Genomic DNA, 22,253 nt, shown 5'->3' on the forward strand with positions numbered 1-22,253 from the left:
GTCAAAAATAACAGAATCAACAATGTTATTTATTCATGCTAAGGATTAGAAGCACAATCTACAACACCATCTCTGATTCCAGAATTCCATATAAAGATGATATTATAGTAGTAATAATTAATTTTCCATAATTTCGACCAGAGTATATCAGGAAGATGAATTGCTTGACAACTAGAAATTAGTGAAATAAGAAGCATTCAATAAATAGTCTGAGATAACTGTTTTATGCACTATTGTGGCACTAGGGGTAGAGCAGCAAATAACACACTCAGGTCAGGACTGGCACTCTGACATAGTGGACAAGGCTGCTGCTTGCCATGACTGCATCCCTTATGGATAAGGGCCTCTGTCACCCAAAGGGGAGCAGCAGATGAACAGATGAAGTCCTTGGTTCCTGGCTTCAGCCTGGGTCAGCACTCGCAGGCACCTGGAGGTGAATAAATGGAAGGAAGATCTCTCTCTCTCTACCTCTTCCCTCTCTGTAATTCTTACTTCCAAACAAAAAAACAAATATATGTGTATTTGAGATATGTATTCAAGATCTATTTATTTATTGGAAAGTCAGATGTATACAGAGAGGAGGAGAGACAGAGAGGAAGATCTTCCATCCGATGATTCACTCCCCAAGTGACTGCAACGGCCAGAGCTGAGCCAATCCAAAGCCAGGAGCTAAAATCTTCTTCCAGCTCTCCCACATGGGTGCAGGGTCCCAAAGCATTGGGCCATCCTCTACTGCTTTCCCAGGCAACAAGCGGGAGCTGAATGGAAAGCAGGGCTGCCGGGATCAGAACCAGCACCAATAATGGGATCCTGGTGTGTGCAAGGTGAGGAGTTCAGCCGCTGAGCTACTGCGCTGGATCCTAAACAAATATTTTTTTTTATTTATTTTATTTTATTTTTTTATTGGAAAGGCGGATACGCAGAGAAGAGAGACAGAGAGGAAGACCTTCCGTCCAATCATTCACTCCCCAAGTGAGCACAATGGCCGATGCTATGCCGGTCCGAAGCCAGGAGCCTCTTCCGGGTCTCCCACGCGGGTGCAGGGTCCCAAAGCTTTGGGCCGTCCTCGACTGCCTTCCCGGGCCACAGGCAGGGAGCTGGATGGGAAGTGGGGCTGCCGGGACTAGAACCGGCGCCCATATGGGATCCCGGGCGTGCAAGGCGAGGACCTTAACCACTGTGCCATCGTGCCGGGCCCCTAAACAAATATTTTTTAAATGACATACAAGTTCCTGCGCTTTTGGAGATCATACTTTAATGAAAATAAATCAGTGCCTTGATGGTGATGGGTAGATAGCTTATAATGATACACATTGTCACATATACAATCAACAAATAGGTTTACTTAAGAGCTGCATATACCTAATGTGTTGTCAGCATGACGAATACACCAGATAAAAGCCCCCAGCCTTTTATACTTTGAGGATATTGAGGAAAAGAATTACTAGCACTCAAGAGTCAACCTTCCTACCATACACAGAAATTTTTGCTATACTATAGTGGCAACTTCCAATGATATGCATCCCAGGAATAAAGCTTAATGTCAATTCCAGATGCAGAGAAAGAGTTTAGTTATTCAGAAACTAAATGTGGGGTCTGGTTTGTGACATACAAGCTAAAGCCACCCCTGCAAAGCTGGCATCCTGTATGGGTGCCATCTGAGTCCAGATGCTCCACTTCCAATTCATTTCACTTCTAACATGTCTAGGAAGGCAGCAAAAGATGGTTCGTGTACTTGTAACTCTACAGTCACACAAGAGACCCTGAAGAAGCTCTGAGCTTCTGAGTTTGACCTGGTACATTTATTTGTGTCCATTTGAGGAGTGAGTCAACAGATGCAAGATTCTTACTCTCTCTGTCTTTCCTCCGCCTCTGTAACTCTTTCAAATAACTAAAAACTAAAAATAGAAATAAATTGTAAAAGAAAGTCTACCAATGGGGCTAAAGCTAATTTGAAAGGAAGATGGCACCGTTATATGTGTAAAGTTAGTAAATGGCACAAGAAGACATAGGGTCCCATAATCCATGGTAAAGAAATTTGATTTTATGGCATATGGCCTAGGAAATCACTGGGCAGTCTTACAAAAAACATGATTTGGTACACTTAAAAGATTCGTCTGGTTCCAATGCATAAAATTAACATAGAAACAGATCATTTAAAAGCTTATTTCAATGCACTTGGCAAGAGAGGATGGTGTCTTAGAGCTGAGTGATGGTGGTGGTGCAGAAGAGAGAAAAGAGCATCCCATTTATTTTGCAGATTCAGTCTTTGTGGCTTAATTATATGTTAATGTGGGGATGAACAGAAAAAGAGGAATCAAATATCAATCCCAGATTTTCAGCAATTTGTTAATGATGGTACTATTTAGTCTGTTAGCTTTATTCTACTGTTCCCATGTATGAGAACAAGCAAGTATACACTACCATAGTAGAGAAAAAAAGAAAAAAGGAGGGTGAAGTGCCTCTCATTACTAAGCCACTAACTGTAACAGTAAAATTAACTACCAAAGACCCACAACATTAAGTACAGAATGAGAAAATCTTCAAGAAAAGGTGACCACTTGAATATCTGAGCAATGAATCCAATGATTTGCTAAAAGATTTTTATGAGTGCTAATAACAGAAGCTTCCACTTATGGTATAGGACTGGCAAAGACTGAAGAACATTTTTATTTGGCTTTTATTCACTTCTTTTTAAAATTAAAATTTGAAGTTTAACAATTACAAATACAGTATGAAGACAGAATTCTTTAGGATTCCACGTATTATTTCCAAGACAAGATAAATCTGTGAATTTTCTAAGCTCATATCCCCACAACTGCAGTGCCAGTGAAAAATATTTTAAGTTAAAAAAATTAAAAGTCAGTAAAGCAAATCATAACACAAGTCTAAGAACTTAACTACAATGTGATATACTGTAAGCTTTACCAAAGGACTGGGACATTATGACCTTTTTAAAAACATTTTATTATTATTATCATTTTATGATACAATTCCATAGGCTCCTAGTGTTTCCCTTATCCCCTCCCCAGTTCCTTCCCCCCCCATCTAGTTCCTCTATATCATTACTAAAATATAGTTCTTCATACACAGTCATATGTCCATCATTGCAAGCATGGACAATGGCAGAGAGTCCAGCATCCTATTGTCAAGATATAGTAAACACTTTCATTGTAAGTCTGTCTTTGTCTGGAAGTAGAAATGCATACTACCTTGTATCCTCACATCTGGATGTTAGCCTCCATTTCATAGCTACTGTACATTTCCTCAAATGAAAACTCATAATACAAAATCAACAATAGGAAGAAAAATAGAAATTTACAATACCATGAAGTTAAATGACATGTTACTAGATAGGACAGCCTCCATTACACACATTACACAGCTACTATACATCCCTTTAAATGAAAAGCCACAAAACAAAATCAACATCAGGGAGAAAAAAGAAATTAACAACACTATGAAGTGTAATAACATGCTACTAAATGACTAACGTGTAGCTGAAGAAATGAAAATCAAGAACCTTCTTGCAGAAAATGATGCTACTCTGTAATCTATGAGTCACTGAATGATTTAATCAGAATAAAGTGTTTTGAAGAGTTGAAACTAACAGAAAACAAAACCCATGCGATATAGTTTCTGCTGCTTTTTGTTGGTGAAGTGTGTCTCTTCTAGACAGTAAATAGATGGGATTTGTTTTTTAATCCAGTCTACTAATCTATGACATTTGATTGAGTTTAAGCCATTTACATTCAGGGTTAAACATACATAGGTGGTACTTTGGTCCTGTCATTTTAGGAATGGGTTGTTCATTGGTTTAGTCTTCTGTTGTCATTTTACTGGGATGTTCTTTCCATTTGCCTTTGGTTTTGGTAGGTGCTATTCCTCTTCTCTATCAAGAGAACATTTTGAAAGTATCATTTGTAGGGCAGGTTTGGAAGAGGCAAATTCTTTTAACTTTTCCTTACTCTGGAAGAATTTTATTTCATTTTCAAAGATGAAAGAAAGCTTTGCAGGGTATGTTATCCTAGGCCGACAATGTTTTTCTTTTAGAATCTGGAATATGTCACTCCATTGTCTTCTTTCCTGTAGAGTTTCCTGTGAGAGATCTGTGAGTTTAATTGGCATTCCTTTATATATCAATTGATTTTTTTTTTCACGTTCACATTCTAGGATCTTTTCCTTATGTTCAATTGAAAAGAGCTTGATGATCATGTGTCTTGGTGAAGATCACCTTTGATCAAGGCTGTTGGGAGTTCTGTGCCCCTCCTGGATCTTGTTTCCCAATTCTTTCTCCAGATTAGGGAAATTTTCCTTTATTATTTCATTAAATATATTTGCAAACTCAGCTTCTCTTTCTGCACATTCTGGGACTCCCATAACTCTTATATTTGGCCTCTTAATGGTGTCTTTCAATTCTTGATACTTTTCTTGGCCTGATCCAGCTCTGCTTCCAGCTTTTTGTTTGCTTCCCCCTGCTGACAGGAGATATTTGCCAATTCTGAGATTTTTTCTTCTGCTTGCTTCATTCTATTTTGGAGACTTTCCATTGTACTTTTAATTTGCTCTACTGTGTTCTTAATTTCTGATATATCACCCTTAATTTGCTTTATTGCTTCCTTAAATTCTTAGAATTCTTGTAAGTGCTTCTCATTGTTGATCAGAAGCTTTAAAATGAGTTTTATGAATTCTGTGTCCCCCATTTTCTTGATGTCTTCCTCAGTTAACTCTGAGACTGGCATAGGGTTTTGCTCCTTTGCAAGGGAGTTTTTGGTAATATTCATTGTGCTTTTGTCTCTTCTTTTGCTCTTGGTCATTGTACTTCTGGTTAGCAGAGTCTTCTCCTTGGGGCAGGTTTCTAAGCTGTGTCACCCACAGGTCTACAATGCAATTTTACTTATTGCAGTTGGCACACAACTCTTTGCTTGCAGCCACTTGTACCACAACCTCCAGCAAGTTGCAGGTCTTGTTTCTTATGCTAGATTTCCACCGTGGTCTCCACAGGCCCAGCTCCTGGCTTACCACTCTCCACCTCCTGTGATACCATGCTGAGGCTGCACTGTTGTCTCTGTAACCTTTCTCCCACTTTCAGTTGGAGAAGGTCCCAGGAGTAGAGAGACACCAGGTGTCCTATATAGTTAGGTTATCGGTGGCGCTGATCTTGTCGGAACCTGTTGGACATTAGGTCTGAGTGCCACATGGAACTATTTTGACCCGTACGATGCCACAGTCGGTATTATTTTCTTGCAGGACCAGTGCAATCCACGGACCTCAGTGAGTTATCGCCAGCTCAGTACATGTGCAGTTCACTATTGTCCCCTGCAGTCTTAAAGCTATTGCCACAGTGTACAAAATGGCACTTGATGTACCACTACTAGAGTTCTTGATCTGCTGGCCATCAAGTCTGCAGGCTACCCAGACCCGTCTTGGGTGGAACCTGTAGAATGCCACGTTGCTGCAGTTCACTGAGTCAGAAATGAGTTCACTCCCAACTCAGCACATGCTCAGTCCTTTCCCTTGCTTTTGCCTCCTTACGCAAAATGGTGCCCAATTCGGTTCTAGGGGGCTGACTGGGCTATGAAATCCACCCTGCTCTCGCACTATCCATCTGGGATCTGCTACTCTCTCTGCTCCTGGTCAAATCAAACGGACTAGCAGGACAGACAGTTCTTTGTCTGGGCTCCCCTCCCAAGCTCCCAGTGAAAGTTTCTTCCCACCTGGTTGCTGGTGGAGTTCCTGCTGCTGGTGGAGTTCAGATCGCCTTTGCTGAATGCTGCTGGAGTATCAGTCACTGCAACACCACACTGCTGTGCCTGCTGCTTTCCTGTGTCTGTCAGTCTCCAGGTACCCTTCTGCTGTTGTTCTGTCCTTTCCTATTTCCTGGAATATGTCCTCTCTGCTTCATCCTGATTAAATGTTTTTCTGTCCGTTTAAACGTGTCCTTATCCTATTCCGCCATCTTGATTCTCTATCCCATTATGACCTTTTAAATTAAATGTTTACAGATAAATTTAAATGTTATTCCAGGCCAGTTATTGTCACTTGTCAGCTAACATTTAAACCACATTTGCCATAATAATCCAGAATGTTGAAGGTTTAATTAAAAACTGTCTCTAGTTTTTTCCAAGAAAATATTAAGACTAGAAACTTCCCGGTTCACTCTCTAACAATTATGGCCTTCCCACTAACAATCTGCAATGTTAATTAAATGGCAAATATATTTACTGATTTGCAATTCTGTGTCAATGTTTTTGGAGAATCTCTATAATATGCAATAGTGGTTTATTTTATAAAAGAGTTGAGGGGACAGAAACAATTGTTTCACAGAAATTAATGGGAATTGGGAACAAAATTGAATTCTTTTCAAAACAAAATTATTGACATGGAAATAAAAAGTAGAATGCCAGAATGTCATGCAATTCATTGACATGACATATACAAAAAGTTTTTACAATGGAGGAAAACAATGGGATGGTTCTTGGAAATGGCTTCAGAATGTACATGCACACAAGAACCCGCATATGCACTGTTTTTAGCAATTACAAATTGAAATTGTCATTCAACATGGACATCTTGTAAACACTAGCCCAGTTTTAGGAAGAGGGAATATCTTATTTCCCGAATAACAAACCAGCAACATCCTCCAAGTCTCAAGTGAATCAATGTGTTTCTTCAATGTACACTCAAATCAAATACGGCATGAAAAAGCTGATTCTGTGCCTCCAAAGGCACATATTTTAGAGTAATATGATTGTGTAGAAATCTCACGTAAATGGAACGGGTGGAACCATGAGCATCTCATTACCAAATCATTGGACTTTGATAAGCACACTTGTAATTCCCTCAGTCACCATTCCAACTTATCTGAAAATGTTAAGCTTCTGCTCACTGTACTTTTCCTTAGAAAAATGTCTCTCACATCAAATAAGAATAAATAAAAGGAATTACTCAAACAACACACATTTACTGATAAACATGCCACTAAAATTTCTTCATCCAATGTAATGAATCCTCCTTTTACACGACAGCTAATGTGACATAAGACCAAAACCTTCTGGGTAAAGATTAAATTGGTCCAGCAAAATAAGTGAAAAAAATAATTATTTATCCCTCTACCATTACTATTATTTTTATTGCTATTTGTTTGAAAGTCAGAGTTAAGGAGAGAATGGGAGAGACTATACATCCACTGGTTCATTCCGCAGGTGGCCACAACAGCTAAGGTGGAGCCACACAAAAGCCAGGCACTTCTGAGTCTCCCAACTGGGTTGCAGGAGCCCATGCACTTGAATTATTTTCCATTACCTTTGCCAAGCCATTATTATGGAGCTGGAATGGAAATGAAGCAGCAAAGATGCCTGCCAACATCTAAGCTGGCAACTTTACACAATATCAGAATGCCGACCCCCCACTCTAGCTATTACTAACAATAATAAGATAGGATGAAAAGATAGAAATGCAGGAGTCTACATAAATGTGCTTTTCAAAGTAAATGATCAAAGCAAAATGCATACAATATTCCAAGTTCACTCTTGAAATTCATGATGCCTACTTACTTTTCACATGACTATTCCTTTGTAAAACATGACTGACAAGGAGCTCCAAGCAATCATGGGCTCCAAAACACAACTTCTTATCTTCCTCAAACCAAGAAATGATTTGATTAGAAAGTCTAAAAAGGATGAAAATACGATAATACAAGACTTCTAAACTAAGGACTGATCTGCTTACAGACTGATTTGTAAATGAATATGAACAGTAGTTTGCCCATCACTGAGTACTTGATAGAATGTAAGATGTTCCCGTGAAGACCAACTAACTGTAAGTATATGAAATGTACAGCAGATTGCCTGTACCAAACTCTATTACTGTTTCCTGATGTCACATGCTATAAGTATACTCTCATAATCTGACAATGCTTTCCTGATTTTGAGAATTAGGAAATAACAAATGGCAAAGTATTTTTCATTTAGAAATCTAATAAATAATAAATGATTCACATTCTTTGCATATTTTACACACTCAGAGACTTCAATGCACATTTACTCAAAATATCCTCACTAAATCAAATTATCTAAAGATTTTTATAAGAAGACATTGTGGATTGAAAGGTTGTAAACGATCATTTAAGGTAGCAGAATGATAGACAGTTTAAACAAACTTCATAAAAATCTCTTTTCATATTCTCTTGTTAGCAATGCTTAAATGTGTACTTTAAAAGTTTTAGTCAGGGGCTTGTTGCGGTAGCCTAGCGGCTAAAGTCCTCACCTTGCATGTGCCAGGATCCCTTAGGGGCACCAGTTCATGTCCCAGCTGCTCCACTTCCCATCCGGCTCCCTGGGAAAGCAGTAAAGAAAAGCCCAAAGCCTTGGTAAACCCTTTACCTGCATGTGAGACAAGGAGGAAGCTCTTGGCTCCTGGCTTCAGACCAGCTAAGCTCTAGCCCTTGCAGTGGGGGAGTGAATCTAACTTTCTAATAAAAATGAATGCATCTTTTAAAAAAAGTTCTAGGCTGATATGATTTGTAAATTTCAAATATAATTCTCAGACATCTAGATTTAATTTGTCTGAAAAACAATTAATACATTGACACATTAATTGTATGTTGGAGATCAATAAATGTAAATGAATCCGCAGTATAGACATGTTTCAGTAACATTCATTTTAATGAGAATGTGACCCTCTTTTGGTTTGCTGATTTGAAGAACAAAATACACACACTGTAATATAATTGCCCCCTCATTTTTAAAGATTACATTAGTAACAATCTTGGGGTTTCTTCACTTCAAAGGAGAATGAATCCAATTATTAGACCAACTCAAATTGAAGGTTGTAAACCAGAAAATGGTGTCAAAAAGATTCACAATATCACAGTTAAGATCATTAAGTTTCCTCAATAGCCATGAGAACATTCTCTTTGAAATGATGCTGCATAACGCAAAAACTTGTGAGAGTGTAACTAGCTCAAGGCCGTGATGAATAGGGTAATAAGACTATGGACTGATGCTATTATCTGCATGTGCTACATCACAGGGAGATGCAACGAGGCCAACAGCACATCATATTTAGCAGATTTATCAACCCTACGTGTGATTTGGTAGGAACAACAGACTAAAGAATAGATCTACTTGGAATTCTCCAGTTTCAAACTACACTACTTTTTCTATTTCATGAACAAATAAGAAAATGCTCCCCACCCCAAGATCCACTTCTGCAAGGTCTGTAAAAAATTTCCTTCAATAGCAAATACAATGTTTTGTGATGTACAGATGGTTAACTCCACAGTCTCTTTTCAAAACAAGTATTTTCCCCTAAATCCACCTAAAAACAAACAGGACTTTTGTATCTATCCAAGACCTTGCTTCTCTTGCTGTTAACAAAAAATGTTTATTCTTTCATTTGCACAGAACAATCTGAAAACTTCATCATGATCTGACAGTTATCCAGGGGTTTACAGTATGTCCAGCTCAACTACATGCTTCTGGGGAATAGGGGTCCCAACATATATAGGAATCTTGAAGGAAGAAGGGCACAGAAGGGAGTTTCAATTCTTTTTTAAAGGCAGGAGAACATTCTAAGTCACTAAAAACCTGCGCAAATGTTGACTTCCACAACCCTGCACTGTGAGCAGTTACAGAAGGGACAATGAAAAGATGCTGGCAAACAAGGGAGCATATGCCACGGCAGGGAATGAAGAAGGGGCATTATTACTTTGGAATGTTCCCAGTCCCAGGACTTGATGCTCAAAGTAACCATTTCCTATTCTGAATAATTTCACTGTCTGGAGATTTTCATATTCCTAGGAAAGACCATGAATACATCATGGAGGTCATTCCTGAGCTTCCGATCTAAGCCCCAGCATATTTAAAATGACAGGGGTGGGTGGCGTTGTCAGGTGGCAGTGCTTTGTTTCTGTGGAAGAAAACAAGTCTATTTCATATTAAGCACAGATAAAAACCCAAATGACTGTAAGACACCAAAAATCAGACCTATCTGCTGAAGGAATTTTCTAGTAAGGACCAAGAAGAAGAGACTTAGAGCATCCCCAGTATGCGATGCAACAGGTACTAAAAAAACAAAACAAAACAAAACAAAAAACCCTAGAAGTACATGAATACTAAAGTACTGAGAAAGAGAACAAAAACACCATAATTTTAGTGGAATAATTTTAAAAGAAAGTTGAAGTTAAAAAAAACTCTTGGTATTTTTTTAAGATTTATTTTTATTATCAAGGAAGATTTACACAAAGAATGAGAAACAGAGAGAAAGCTCCTCCATTTGCTGGCACACTCCCCAAGTGGCTGCAATGCCTGAAGCTGAGTTGATCCAAAGCCAGGATCCAGCAACCTCCTCCAAGTCTCCCATGTGGGGGCAGGGTTGGTTCCAAGGCTTTTGGGCCAATCTTCAGTATTTTCCCAGGCCACTGGCAAGGAGCTAGATGGTAAGGGAGCAACCAGGATGCAAATCAGTGCTCATAATGGGATCCAGTCAGATGCAAAGCTATGATTTAGCCACTGAGCCATTGCACCAGGCCCAACATTGGGTATTAAATACAAAACATGCTATGTGTTTATGGCCACCTGATAGAATGAAAAACTACCAAGCGTTATCCCACTAGTCAGCAGGTCTTCCTATGACATGTCTGTGTGCATGGGAGAGTGCCATGCACCCTGGTACCACTGACAATTCAATGTGATTTCCACAGAAATAGAAAGGGCAGAGTTCAGGCTGAGGACAGGGCAATGATATACAAACCTCCAATGATTATCTGCAACCAGCTTTGACCCCAAAAAAGCTGATTCTGCTTCTCACTGTAGAAATGGTTTGAGGCCAAACCTAATTCATAACACATGCCCTGGTTGTATAGATCATGTCCTGATAGGGGTTGCTTTTTTAATAGTTCTATTGCCCAGATGAGGCAAGAAGAAAAGCCTTACTTTCAGCTCTTTCCCCAAATTACCTCAACAAAAATCACAAAATAGTTAAAGAATTCTTCAATATCATGGGGGCTTTTTACTTTTCATTTGTGAGCACATAGAAACACATGAGTATTATGCAATCAAATTATATATCACACTATGACCTTTGGATAATCAAAAACAATTTAAGTAATATATTTTATTTTATCATGTCAGAAACCAAGAGAGCATGTCAGCATCACAAAGAAAACTTCAAATGTGATCAGTGCATTTCCAGTAGGTTCATAAACAAAACCAATAATATTATTCAGATGATCAACAATAAAACAAGCTTCATCTTCCTCAGGAGTCCTTCAGGTCACCTAATACAGCTGTTTTAAACGAGATAACTTTGTGGCACAAACTCCCTTTCCATAACTTATATAATGTCTATGACCTACTCAAAGTCACTGCAAATCATGATTTGCAGAGGTGGAGAGACAGAGAAGAAGATATTCCCTCCTCTGATTCACTCCCCAAGTGACCACAAAGGCCAGAGCTGAGCCAACCCAAAGCCAGGAACTAGGAGCTTCTTCCGAGTCTCCCACATGGGGGCTGGGTCTCAAGGGTCTGGGCTGTCTTGGATTGCTTTCCCAGGCCATAAGCAGGGAGCTGAATGGGAAGCAGGGCAACCAGGAAACAAACCAGCACCCACATGGGATCCTGGCATGTTCCAGGCGAGGCCTTAGTTGCTAGGCTACCGCTCCAGGCCCTCATGATGGGCTTTTAAGCACAGACACCAAAACTTAGCTTTTTACCAAAGCAGTCCCATTTGTTAAGTATCACAGCAATCAGCACAGTAGGACCCAGGTACAAAAATCAGATTTTTTTAATGAAGTTTTTTTTTCATTTCATAAAATTTCATATTAAGTATATTTTATTAAAGGTTTTGGAAAAAGAATTTGCTTCAAAGGATGTAAATTTAAGGTCATTCATGAAAAATTCTCATTCTTGGTGTGTCTGGAACAATGATTGAGCTACCACTTGGAATACCAATATTCCACATTAGAGTGACTTGAGTGTGCATCCTACTCCACTTCTGATTCCAGCTCTGGCTAATAACACACATCTGGGATGCAGGAAGTGTTTGGCTATAAGGCCCCTCCCTCCCACTCCAAAAGGAAATCAGGATGGAATGCAGGGTTCTGTTTTGATCTGGCCCAGTCCTGTCTGTGGAAGGCGTTTTATGATTGAACCAGTGAATAGAAGATTGCTATCTCATTCAAACATCCTTTTAACAGAAGAATCTTTTTTTTTAATAAAAATCTCATATGAAATTTAACGTACGACTGAGAATAGAGGTTCTGTTTAAAGGTTGCTAGGGAATAGAGTTCAGATTGTTTGCTTTGACCTCCAGCTTCTACTTCTCTTGCTTCATGGCTCAAAAACACAGCTTCTGGAAGACCATGTCTTCATAAGAGCTATTTTTTAAAATATCAGTTTACACAAAGAATCAGAAAAAATAACAATACTGGGAAATGGACTGTATTTAAGAATACTATAAGAACAAACCCAAGTTTAAATATTCATAATCTGTAATATTGGCAAATACATAACATTATTAACAAAGATTAATGATTTAAATAAAGTTTGTATTATTTTAGTATCATAACTAGTGATCATAAATGTTGAGTCTTTTCATAATGCAATCAGAAGAAATATATATAAGGATGCCAACTAAAGAAATGGTGAGTAACTTTAAAATATTTATCATGAAACTTTATGAAAATTAATATCCATATTTATCTGTGCTTCACACTAGTATAATTATATTTTTAAATTAAATTTCTGATGATATGTAATGTAATAAGCTAAATGAAACTTCAGACATGTAAATCTAAAGGTAAGGGGCTACTTACAATTATCTAAAATATATCTTTCATTTATTATGTTGTGCCAAAATCAATTATATCTATTCCTATCTTTCAGTTAACTTTATATTTTTTAATTACTTCTCCAGGAAGAACATGAGTTTTATATACATTGAAAGCTGTGAAAAAGAGAATGGAACTAACATTTTTGGCACACCTACCCTAAGTGAGATACTGTGTTAATGTTTTTACAACAATAATTTGCAACTTTGGTTAAACATTACAATCACTAAAGGCTAAAGTCCTTGCCTTGTATGCGCCAGGATCCCATATGGGTAGCGATTCTAATCCCGACTATCCCACTTTCCGTCAAGCTCCCTGCTTGTGGCCTGGGAAAGCTGTGGAGGACAGCCCAAAACCTTGGGATCCTGCATTCATGCGGGAGACCCGGAGGAGGCTCCTGGCTTCGGATCAGCCCAGCTCTGGACACTGTGGTCACCTGAGGTGTGAATCAACAGATGGAAGATCTTCCTCTTTGTCTCTCCTCCTCTCCGTATATCTGACTTTTCAATAAAAATAAAATAAATCTTTAAAAAAAAATAACATAAAAGCTGTTGCTTTCCACCTGAAAATACATTATCAGCAGTTTTTTTGTTAAAGTTATCCCAACTCCCTAGGGGGCAATGAATTTCATTTAACTAAAATTCATATTTCAGAGAGAGATGGATAATATCTCACAATTCAACCTCAACAGGAATCATTGAGTAATATGTATATATGAGAGCTGTATTTCTGACTGGATTACAAATCTACTAAATGGTTTCCCTTTGTATTTCTGGCATACCAAAGATTAAATCAAGACATTATGAGAAAAGGCAAATACTCTGAATGCTTGGAGATTTCTAGAATAAAATACAACTTTTTTAGCTCAAATAAACAACCTTAGGGATCAGTTACTCTTGCTTCATTATACATAGAGACTATAATGCTGCTTTGGCAGCTCATGTTTCATTCTTGGCCCTCTCTAATCACATATGCACTATACTTATTTTATTATCCAAATATGTTAGTGCCCAGTTCTCATCTCACACTACATAAAGCATCTTCTTTTAAAGTTCATGCAAAAAGCTGACTATCTTTTAACTCTATTATCCTTGACTTCGTTGAGGTACTCTCATATGTCCCCTTCAATCTCTGGAATAAGGCCATTCTAGACTTATTTCAGCTCCATAAAGATACTGAACTCATTTACACTACATGGTATCTACATAAATTACATTTTTCTGGAATGTATTTTCCCACATTCACCTCTGCTTTCACCTAACAACCACTTATCCTTCTGGTCGTAACTATTGAGAAGCCTTCTATATCACCTCTTCTCCTTTAAAACAAGACTTGATCCTTTTTACTACCATGAGTATTTATTTTCTTTTTGTTTTATTTTTAATTATATGTTAATTTGAAGAAATAGTACATCTGAATCACCACTAGGCTGTTTCCTTCCTGAGTACATAAATCCATCCTTTGATTCATCATTTTTTTCCTCAAGACTATTTTACAAAGGCAGATGAAAGCTTGCCCCAAGAAAGCTAACCCTTCCTACACTGCTACTGTACTTAGTGCTTACCACTACTACACTTTTGTTCATGATCTCTTTTTCACTTATCTGATTCTGTCTGATTCCCCGTGACAACTAAAACTGTGACTATATAGACTTTGAAATCACCAGTTATCAGTTACTAGAAATCACCGGTTATTATGTGACTAGAAATTGCATCAATAGAAATTTAATTAAAACTTTAAATTTTAACTATTTCACAACCAATACAGAAACTGTCAGTAAAATGTGTTAAGTCTCTCTTTAAATCCTTAAATCCTTAACATGTACATTATTGTGTTTATGACACATAGGCAATACATAATTTCCATAAGCCCATATATCTCAGTTTTCTTGCAGTATTCCTGACTTTAGCTTTTTATAGATCGATTATAGTCTGCTAATTTTTTTTTTTTTTTGGTGATTTTCTCGGAAGAGTAATGTACAAGCTTCTGTTAAACCCTAAAGCACATCTTCCCTGATAGTCTTAGTTGACCCAACTGTTAGCTGTTCAAGACCTGAAACCATGAATTAACAGTCATGTAGGCAATGGGATCCTTTAGGGGATGAGTAAGATCACATCTCAAAGAAGTCCAGAATAATAACAGCTGAAATGATCTTTTCTTCCACAACAATGCATGTACTTAAACAGTTACCTAATGTCTAGTCCTTAAATTAGAACAAAAGAAGAAATAAGAAAATGACCCTTATTTTGGCCTATTTTACCAGATCCCTATAATTTATTTCTCTCAATTCCCTGGTTGTTGAATCATTAGTAGTATAAACTAGTATCAATATATCAGTCTACAACATTCATTTTTACAATTCATTTATATCTCCTTGGACTCCGACTTCATACTATACCTATTTTTGATACTGGCATATCTGCTGCTAACAGAACTCTAAAGAATACTGTTTATTTCTTTTAAATTAGCTAAGATTATAAATTACAGGCATCTAGAAACTAAAAACAAAAAAGCCAGCATAAAGAATACTCAAAACACAGTAACTTCCACAGTACGCACTAATACTGTAATATATTAAAAACTAACTCAAGAATATAAAAATATAAAGAATCCAGCCCTATACACCTTAACTGACAATGACAATTCTAACATATAACACATATAAAAATAAGTAGGTTTGCAACATGCCTTTACATTTTACAATCTAAATTCTACTGTCCATAGAAAAAGAATCACTGCCTGTAAGTCCTTTCAACTGATAAATTTCTTCTTTACATTATTACCAAGAAATATTACATAAGTTTGAAATTCTTTACAAAACGAATTTCCAATGAGATGGGTAGAATTCTTACATGCAAGGAAAATCCCAAACCATCTCTTTTTATAGGTTGTTTCAAAACTTCAAATTCTCCCAAGGCAAGGAATTATTAATCTCAAGATACACAATTTTTGAAATAGTCTTCAGAATAACAAAACACATACTATTTGATTAATTATTCAACAATATAGGCTTACACTTACCTGACAAAAATGTTTCCATTTGCAGTTCATAGCATTCCACTGTAATTATTTTTAAACTTAAAGAAAAACTCCAAATGAACATATAAAATAATTTAACTGCCTCAAATTTTGAATCCTTGGCTTTACAATCACTGTGTTATCATTATTTTCAATGTATCCATGGGAATATAATGGTTATTAAATAAAAATCTAAAAATGTACTAATTTAAATTACACATATTAGTAAAACCCAACAGAACCACAACTATTCAACATCTCCAGACCTAATAAACACAAAAAAATCCTGTGTAAATCATTTGTTTATCACTGATGTCTCTAATGTGCTGGGGCATAGCAATATTAAAAAGAGTGACATTTGTTATTGTTTGTAGATGAATGTAGACACTGCCCCTTCTTAATGACTACACTTGGGCACAACATTCACCTCACCCTTAGTATGCGTTGTTTTAAACTATGCATACTAAGACTAAGCATAAAAACCATGAAACTACCACCTACTTTTAGGTGATGTATGTTTATTATAAATAGGATCAGCTTCAATATCCTGCTGCTGAACTACACATGTACCTCAATACTCAGAAACGATTCTGTGCCTGGGTTTTAATGCTCTTCCATCACATCTTGAAATTTTTAACAATGTTGTTTTTGAATTTGTGTGCATCAACAAATTGGGTTAAAGCCCATGTCAATGATTACACGCAGCCTGCCTCTAGACTTCCTGAGATAACTGCTTTTGTGTCAACTGTTCCCCTATACAGCAATTACCGTCTTCCCTAAAGCTTTGGCACACCGTGGGTAGGTTTAGGTCAGTTTCATGAGGCAAGGCCAAGGACATTTGCGAAGCTATGCATTTGTCCCTGCCCCCAGGACTCCCATGCTCTAGGAAAACTAGCATAAAAAAATTCATATATCAAGAAAAAACACAGCATATAACTAATTTTTTGCAAACCTACCACTGTCCAGATTTTTAAACAAGAAGCTTCACATTTCCAGTTTGTACTAGCCCAATAAATTATACAGCCATCCCTACAATGTAGTTTCATATTTATCAAAATCAGCTTTGCTACTTTGATTTATTGACAACCAAGAGATTTTGGTCAAGAATCAAAGATACCAAAACTTAAGAATACGGAGATCCACCAATGTGCCAAAGAATCACAAAACCTACTAAATTTAGCAGTTCAACTATGCACATAAAATATAGTGCACAATCCCAGATGGTCAATTTCCTATCCAACAAGTCATGAGCTTTACAACTAACAATTCTATAAAAACAACTTCATCTTTACAAATCTTAAACTATGATAAGTTACACAAAATACTGTGACTATAACATTCATTTTTGTTTAGCTCTATTATTTAGAAAGGCTTTCTGGTCAGTAGGAATCAACAACATCTTCAAAATATTTTGTTACTTTATAAAGAACACTCAAATTTGAGAGCGGTAGCAGTTAGGCACACTTCATAGACACAAACACAGCAAAAAAAAGAAAACTCTGAAGCAAAACATTTTTGCCTTTACTTCAGACAACGCTTTCAGGATATCTCAAAGTGCAAAAAATCAATACTCCTTGTCATTTTTCAAAAGACTGTCCCAAACTGCATGGGCTCTTTATTCCCACAAATATCACCCTACAGCACTGACATCTATAAAACACTATCTAAATTCTAAATCCTAGTGCCCTTTTGTTATCCACCAATGTAATCCTGGGCAATCTGCCCTCCACCTTCTCCTTAACACTTAAACTGATGTATAATCCTAGCTTCTTGCCCCCAAATGTAACTCCCTTCTTCAACTAATATTTAGATACTTCAGCAAACAGAACAATTCTGTATCTATAGTTATCAGTTACGATTTTGCCCTCTAGAAGCTCCCAGAATTGCTATATAGTTTGAACAATCAAGGAGAACCCAAACAGAAAACCAATCCATTGTAAAATCATAGACTCATTTTTAATTAATGCTATTTTGAGCAGAGAAAACATCTCAGCACATGCTCAAAGTACAAGGAGGACGGAGGGGTGGAACAGGAAGGGGAAATGAGTTACTCACGTTGTTCATGTACTCTGAAAGCAGGTCCTGAAGAGCCTGGCGAATAGCGTTGCATTCTGCGATAATCCGCTCCCGGTGGAAGTCCCTCGTGCAGGAAGAGTCTGCCAGCAGAGCAGCCCCACTGATAATGGCTTCAAGGCGCTTTTCCAGTGATGGTCTTATTTCTTCCTCAGTCACTGTGAGTGGATTCAGGACTATTAAATTCTAAAAAGAAAATACATTCAAATAGTTAGGAGTACAGATAAATATGTAGAGGGAGATAGAAAGGAGAATTTGTTTTTACTTTTGGAACTCAGATATAGAATATAAGGAGAACTGTACTTTTTAACACCTTGACCAATTTACAAACACTATGAGTAGTGACTATTATTCAGATGAGTGATGAAATTATGGAGATCAGTTCAAGCCTCAGACTTGGATTCAAAACATGATTTTCCCAAACATAAGTGGTTTAGTCTCCCAGAACACCTCATTCTCAATTTATAACACTAGAATATTAATATCTCCTGTGTTACAAAAATATTGTAAGAATGATATAAATGCTTAGTACAAAATGGCTACCATTCAAAATGGTACATAATATTCAAAATGTTTATATAATATTTTCAAATAGTCACAGAGAAAAGAAACAGAAAAAGGAGAAAAAAAAATCTCCCATGTGCTGGTTCATTTCCCAAATGGCTGCAATAGCCCAGCCTGGTCAGACCAAAGTCAGGAGCCTGGAGCAACACCAAGGTGTCACATGTGGGTGGCAGGGGCCAAAGCACTTGGACCATTTTGTGCTGCTTTTCCAGCTACATCAACAGAGAGTTGGATCAGAAGCAGAACAGCCATCACTTAAGCCCACACTCACATGGGATAACACGGTTGTAAGTAGCAGCTTAGCCAGCTGCTATCATCTCACCCTGAAAACACTAGGAAGAAGTGAGCAGCTAAGGTTTCATTAACAACACATTGCTAATGATGTTAAGTGACGCTGAGAAGCCACCCTATTTCAAGATCATAGGAGGTATTATTCAGACACATACTCACATTTTGTAATACCTAATTCAATGTTACTTTTATTATGCCCCATTGCAAATTACAAAGTAACTCAACACCAATATATCAAAGAAAAATTCCAAATTTTAATCAATTGTTTATGAAAGAAAAACTCTATCTTCCATTATCTACTATAATTTCTAGTTATTGGAACCTGGCATGATTTTCAAGCCTACATAAAGATGTAAGTCTTCAGGTAATAAAAGTCAAGATAACCTAGAGCCTTTGGGGGGAAAAAAGCTAGAAGGAATAATGCTGTGAGGGTCCTTTATTAATACAAATCAAAAAGCTGCGGCTTTTCAAGATTAAAAATAACTTGATAATTGAAAAAAGGGAGAGCACAAAATAAAAGCTGTTTGAAGAGCCTTTGACATAAAATGAGGTCATATAATGATGCTCAGTGTGAAACTCCACACATACGTACACACAGTGAAGTGATCCATGAGATGCTCATGGTGTGTCATATGTAAGATTTTATGTATGCATATTCTATGGAGAGAGAAGTGTACACAAGAGTATGTACCTATATGGGGACATCAAGAAGTCCTTGGAAATGTTTGATTTTACCCAGCAAAACTTTCCTTCATCTTTGAAAATGAAACAAAATTCTTCCACAGGAAAAAAAAGCTCAAAGAATACACCTCTTCCACATCTGCCCTACAAATGATACTTAAAGATATTCTCTTGACCAAAACCAAAGGCAAATGTGAAGAACATCCCAGTAAAATAACAACAGAAGACTAAATCAAACAATGAACATCCCATTGCCAAAATAACAGGACCAAATAACCGGCTATTCATATTAACCCTTAAAGGAAATGGCTTAAAGTCACCAATCAAACGTTCTGGATTATTAGACTGGATAAAAATAAAACAAAACCCATCTATCTGTGACCTACAGGAGACACATCTCACCAATAAAGATCAGTGGAAACTATAGCCCACGGATTTTGATATTTTGGTTTTTATTTTCATTTCTTCAAAAGTTTTTTCCTCACTGACTCATAGGTAATACTCATAGGTAAAAAAAAATCAATTTTTTTCAAAAAGGTTCTTGATCTTCTTTTTCATTTCTTTAATGACACATTAGTCATTCAGTAACATGCTATTTAACTTCATGGTGCTGTAAGTTCTATTTTTCTTCGTATTATTGATTTTGCTTTGTGGCTCTTCATTGAAGGGAATGCACAGCAATTGTGTAATGGAGACTATCTTATTCAGACGTGAGACTACAATGCAGTATGCATCTATACTTCTAGATCAAAGTTTGACTCCCAATAAAACTGTTAAATATATCTTGATAACAGAATGCTGGATTCTGCCATTGTCCATGCCCACAATGATGGACTTATGACTATTTATGAAAAGCTACAGTATTGTAATAATATCGGTGAAATCAGTGTGTTGGAGGGAGGGGATTTGAAGCAGGGGTCAGGGAAATACTAGAGTCTATGTAACTGTTTCATAAAGTAATGATAATAATAATAATAAAAGATGTATTTTTCATGGGCATTTTGAAACCCTCTTACATATATGCATAAAACCTTACATTCACCATTGAACTATGTTACATTACTTATTTGGAAATCTAAATTGGCTACATGCAGTTTTAGAAACTACAATTATAAGGCCAAGACAGGAAGAGAAAATAATTACAGAAAGAAATTATTTTAATAATATGATTAAAAGAAAAATTATAAGTATATAATATTCATATGTTATAAAATAGAGTGTAAAATATAAAAGTTGAACATGTAAGATTATCAAACACTTTATGGAAAATAGAATTTAAAGTTTACTCTGGGCAAAAGTTTTGAAGGCAAGAGCTTTTCAAAGTTCACGAACATGCATATATGAAAAACCTGCACAGATTTCATGTTTTATTTGTGTCAAAATAAATTTATCTTAAATTGGTCTATTGAAGTAGCATAGAGAAAGAGAACTGGCAGACACAGAAAACTCGCATCCGATGATCTACTCCTCACATGCCCAAGGCCAAAGTCAGGAGCCAGCAATGCAATCCAGGAATCCTGGAACCATGTTACTTGGGGCGTCATTTCATGCTCCCAGTTTCCACACTAACAGGAAGTTGGAGGCAGGAGTTGAGCAACTCATTGAACCTAGGTCACTTTACCACCATATGAACTCCATCGAAATTTATCCAAATGATTCTTTTTTCATGTTTTTTAACTATTTTCATAGATCAAATAAGTTGGTTAAATATTTTTAACTGTTTTTTTAAAAGTATTCATATAAAAAGAACAAGTTTCATATATTTTATAAATACAATTCTAAGATAACTATAGTTCTCTCCCTTCCTGGATGCCCCCTCCTTCCTTACTTTTCATTCCCATCATTTTTGCAATAACATAATTTCAATTCACTTTACACTCACAGGCTTAACGCATCACTAGTAATAACATTCAACAGGAAGAAAGGAGAAATGCCACTGTTGCACAGCAGTAAAGGCAAGGGTTAAAAATCATGTCAGTACCATTCTTGTACATTCTTATGATTAATTATTTTAAAGCATTAAAAGGAATTCTTCCTCTATTATTTTCTACATATTTTTTCTGCTGCTTCCTTAATTTGTTTGACAGCATAAGAGAAGGAAAAGTGGAGAAAAAAAGGAAGAGGAGAGGGAGACCAAGCTTAAGCAAATGCTCTCATCCACAGGTTCACTCCTCAACAACTCACAATGGCTAGAGCTGGTTAGAGCCAGAAACAGAGGCGAGGGGTACAGGTCTCCTACATGAGTTACATGAGTGGTTGAAATCAATTACTTGATCCCTTGCTTCTGCCTCCCAAGGTGTGCAATTTTAGGAAACTGGGGTCAAGAGCGAGGACCAGGCAGCAGACCCAACATAAATTGCAGATGTGGACATCTTAACCACTAAGCAAAACACTTAACCTGCATAATGTAGCCATGATCTTGGCTACAGGTCAACCCCTGACTTATCTAAATCTATAACCATTTTTAATCAGCCAATTTTGTTGTATCTTCCTTTGGTTTACCAATTCAGTGTTAACATTCCACTCTAATATTGTGTAACAAAAATAAACATAAGAAAACTTTTTGAAAGTGACTAATATGGTATCATCATGAAGAAGAGACTCTGAGGGCAACACAATTTTCTCGAGTTTTTCAAATGCAATTGGAAGATGTGATAACAATAGTCATCATATTTCCATTAATTATGATGAAAGAAAAATTCTAGAACATTTCAAATTTGTCCACCAATAATTATTCCAAGAAAAATCTTCACAATTTCAGGTGTCCTGGTTGTCATTCGTATCAGCAAAATAT

At 36.9% G+C, this 22,253-nt stretch overlaps 1 protein-coding gene across 1 annotated transcript in view; it reads right to left on the minus strand.

Annotated features, from left to right (window-relative positions):
• Nucleotides 1-22,253, minus strand: part of CTNNA3 (catenin alpha 3) — a 1,082,048-nt gene that overhangs the window by 849,138 nt on the left and 210,657 nt on the right. Inside the window, exon 7 of the mRNA XM_040975830.1 lies at nucleotides 17,906-18,109. Within this exon, the coding sequence (XP_040831764.1) occupies nucleotides 17,906-18,109 (204 nt within the window). The remainder of the gene's footprint in view (nucleotides 1-17,905; nucleotides 18,110-22,253) is intronic.

Source organism: Ochotona curzoniae, unplaced genomic scaffold (genome assembly GCF_017591425.1).
Source record: "Ochotona curzoniae isolate NIBS_2020 unplaced genomic scaffold, NIBS_Ocur_1.0 contig_2692, whole genome shotgun sequence".
NCBI classification, from domain to species: domain Eukaryota; kingdom Metazoa; phylum Chordata; class Mammalia; order Lagomorpha; family Ochotonidae; genus Ochotona; species Ochotona curzoniae.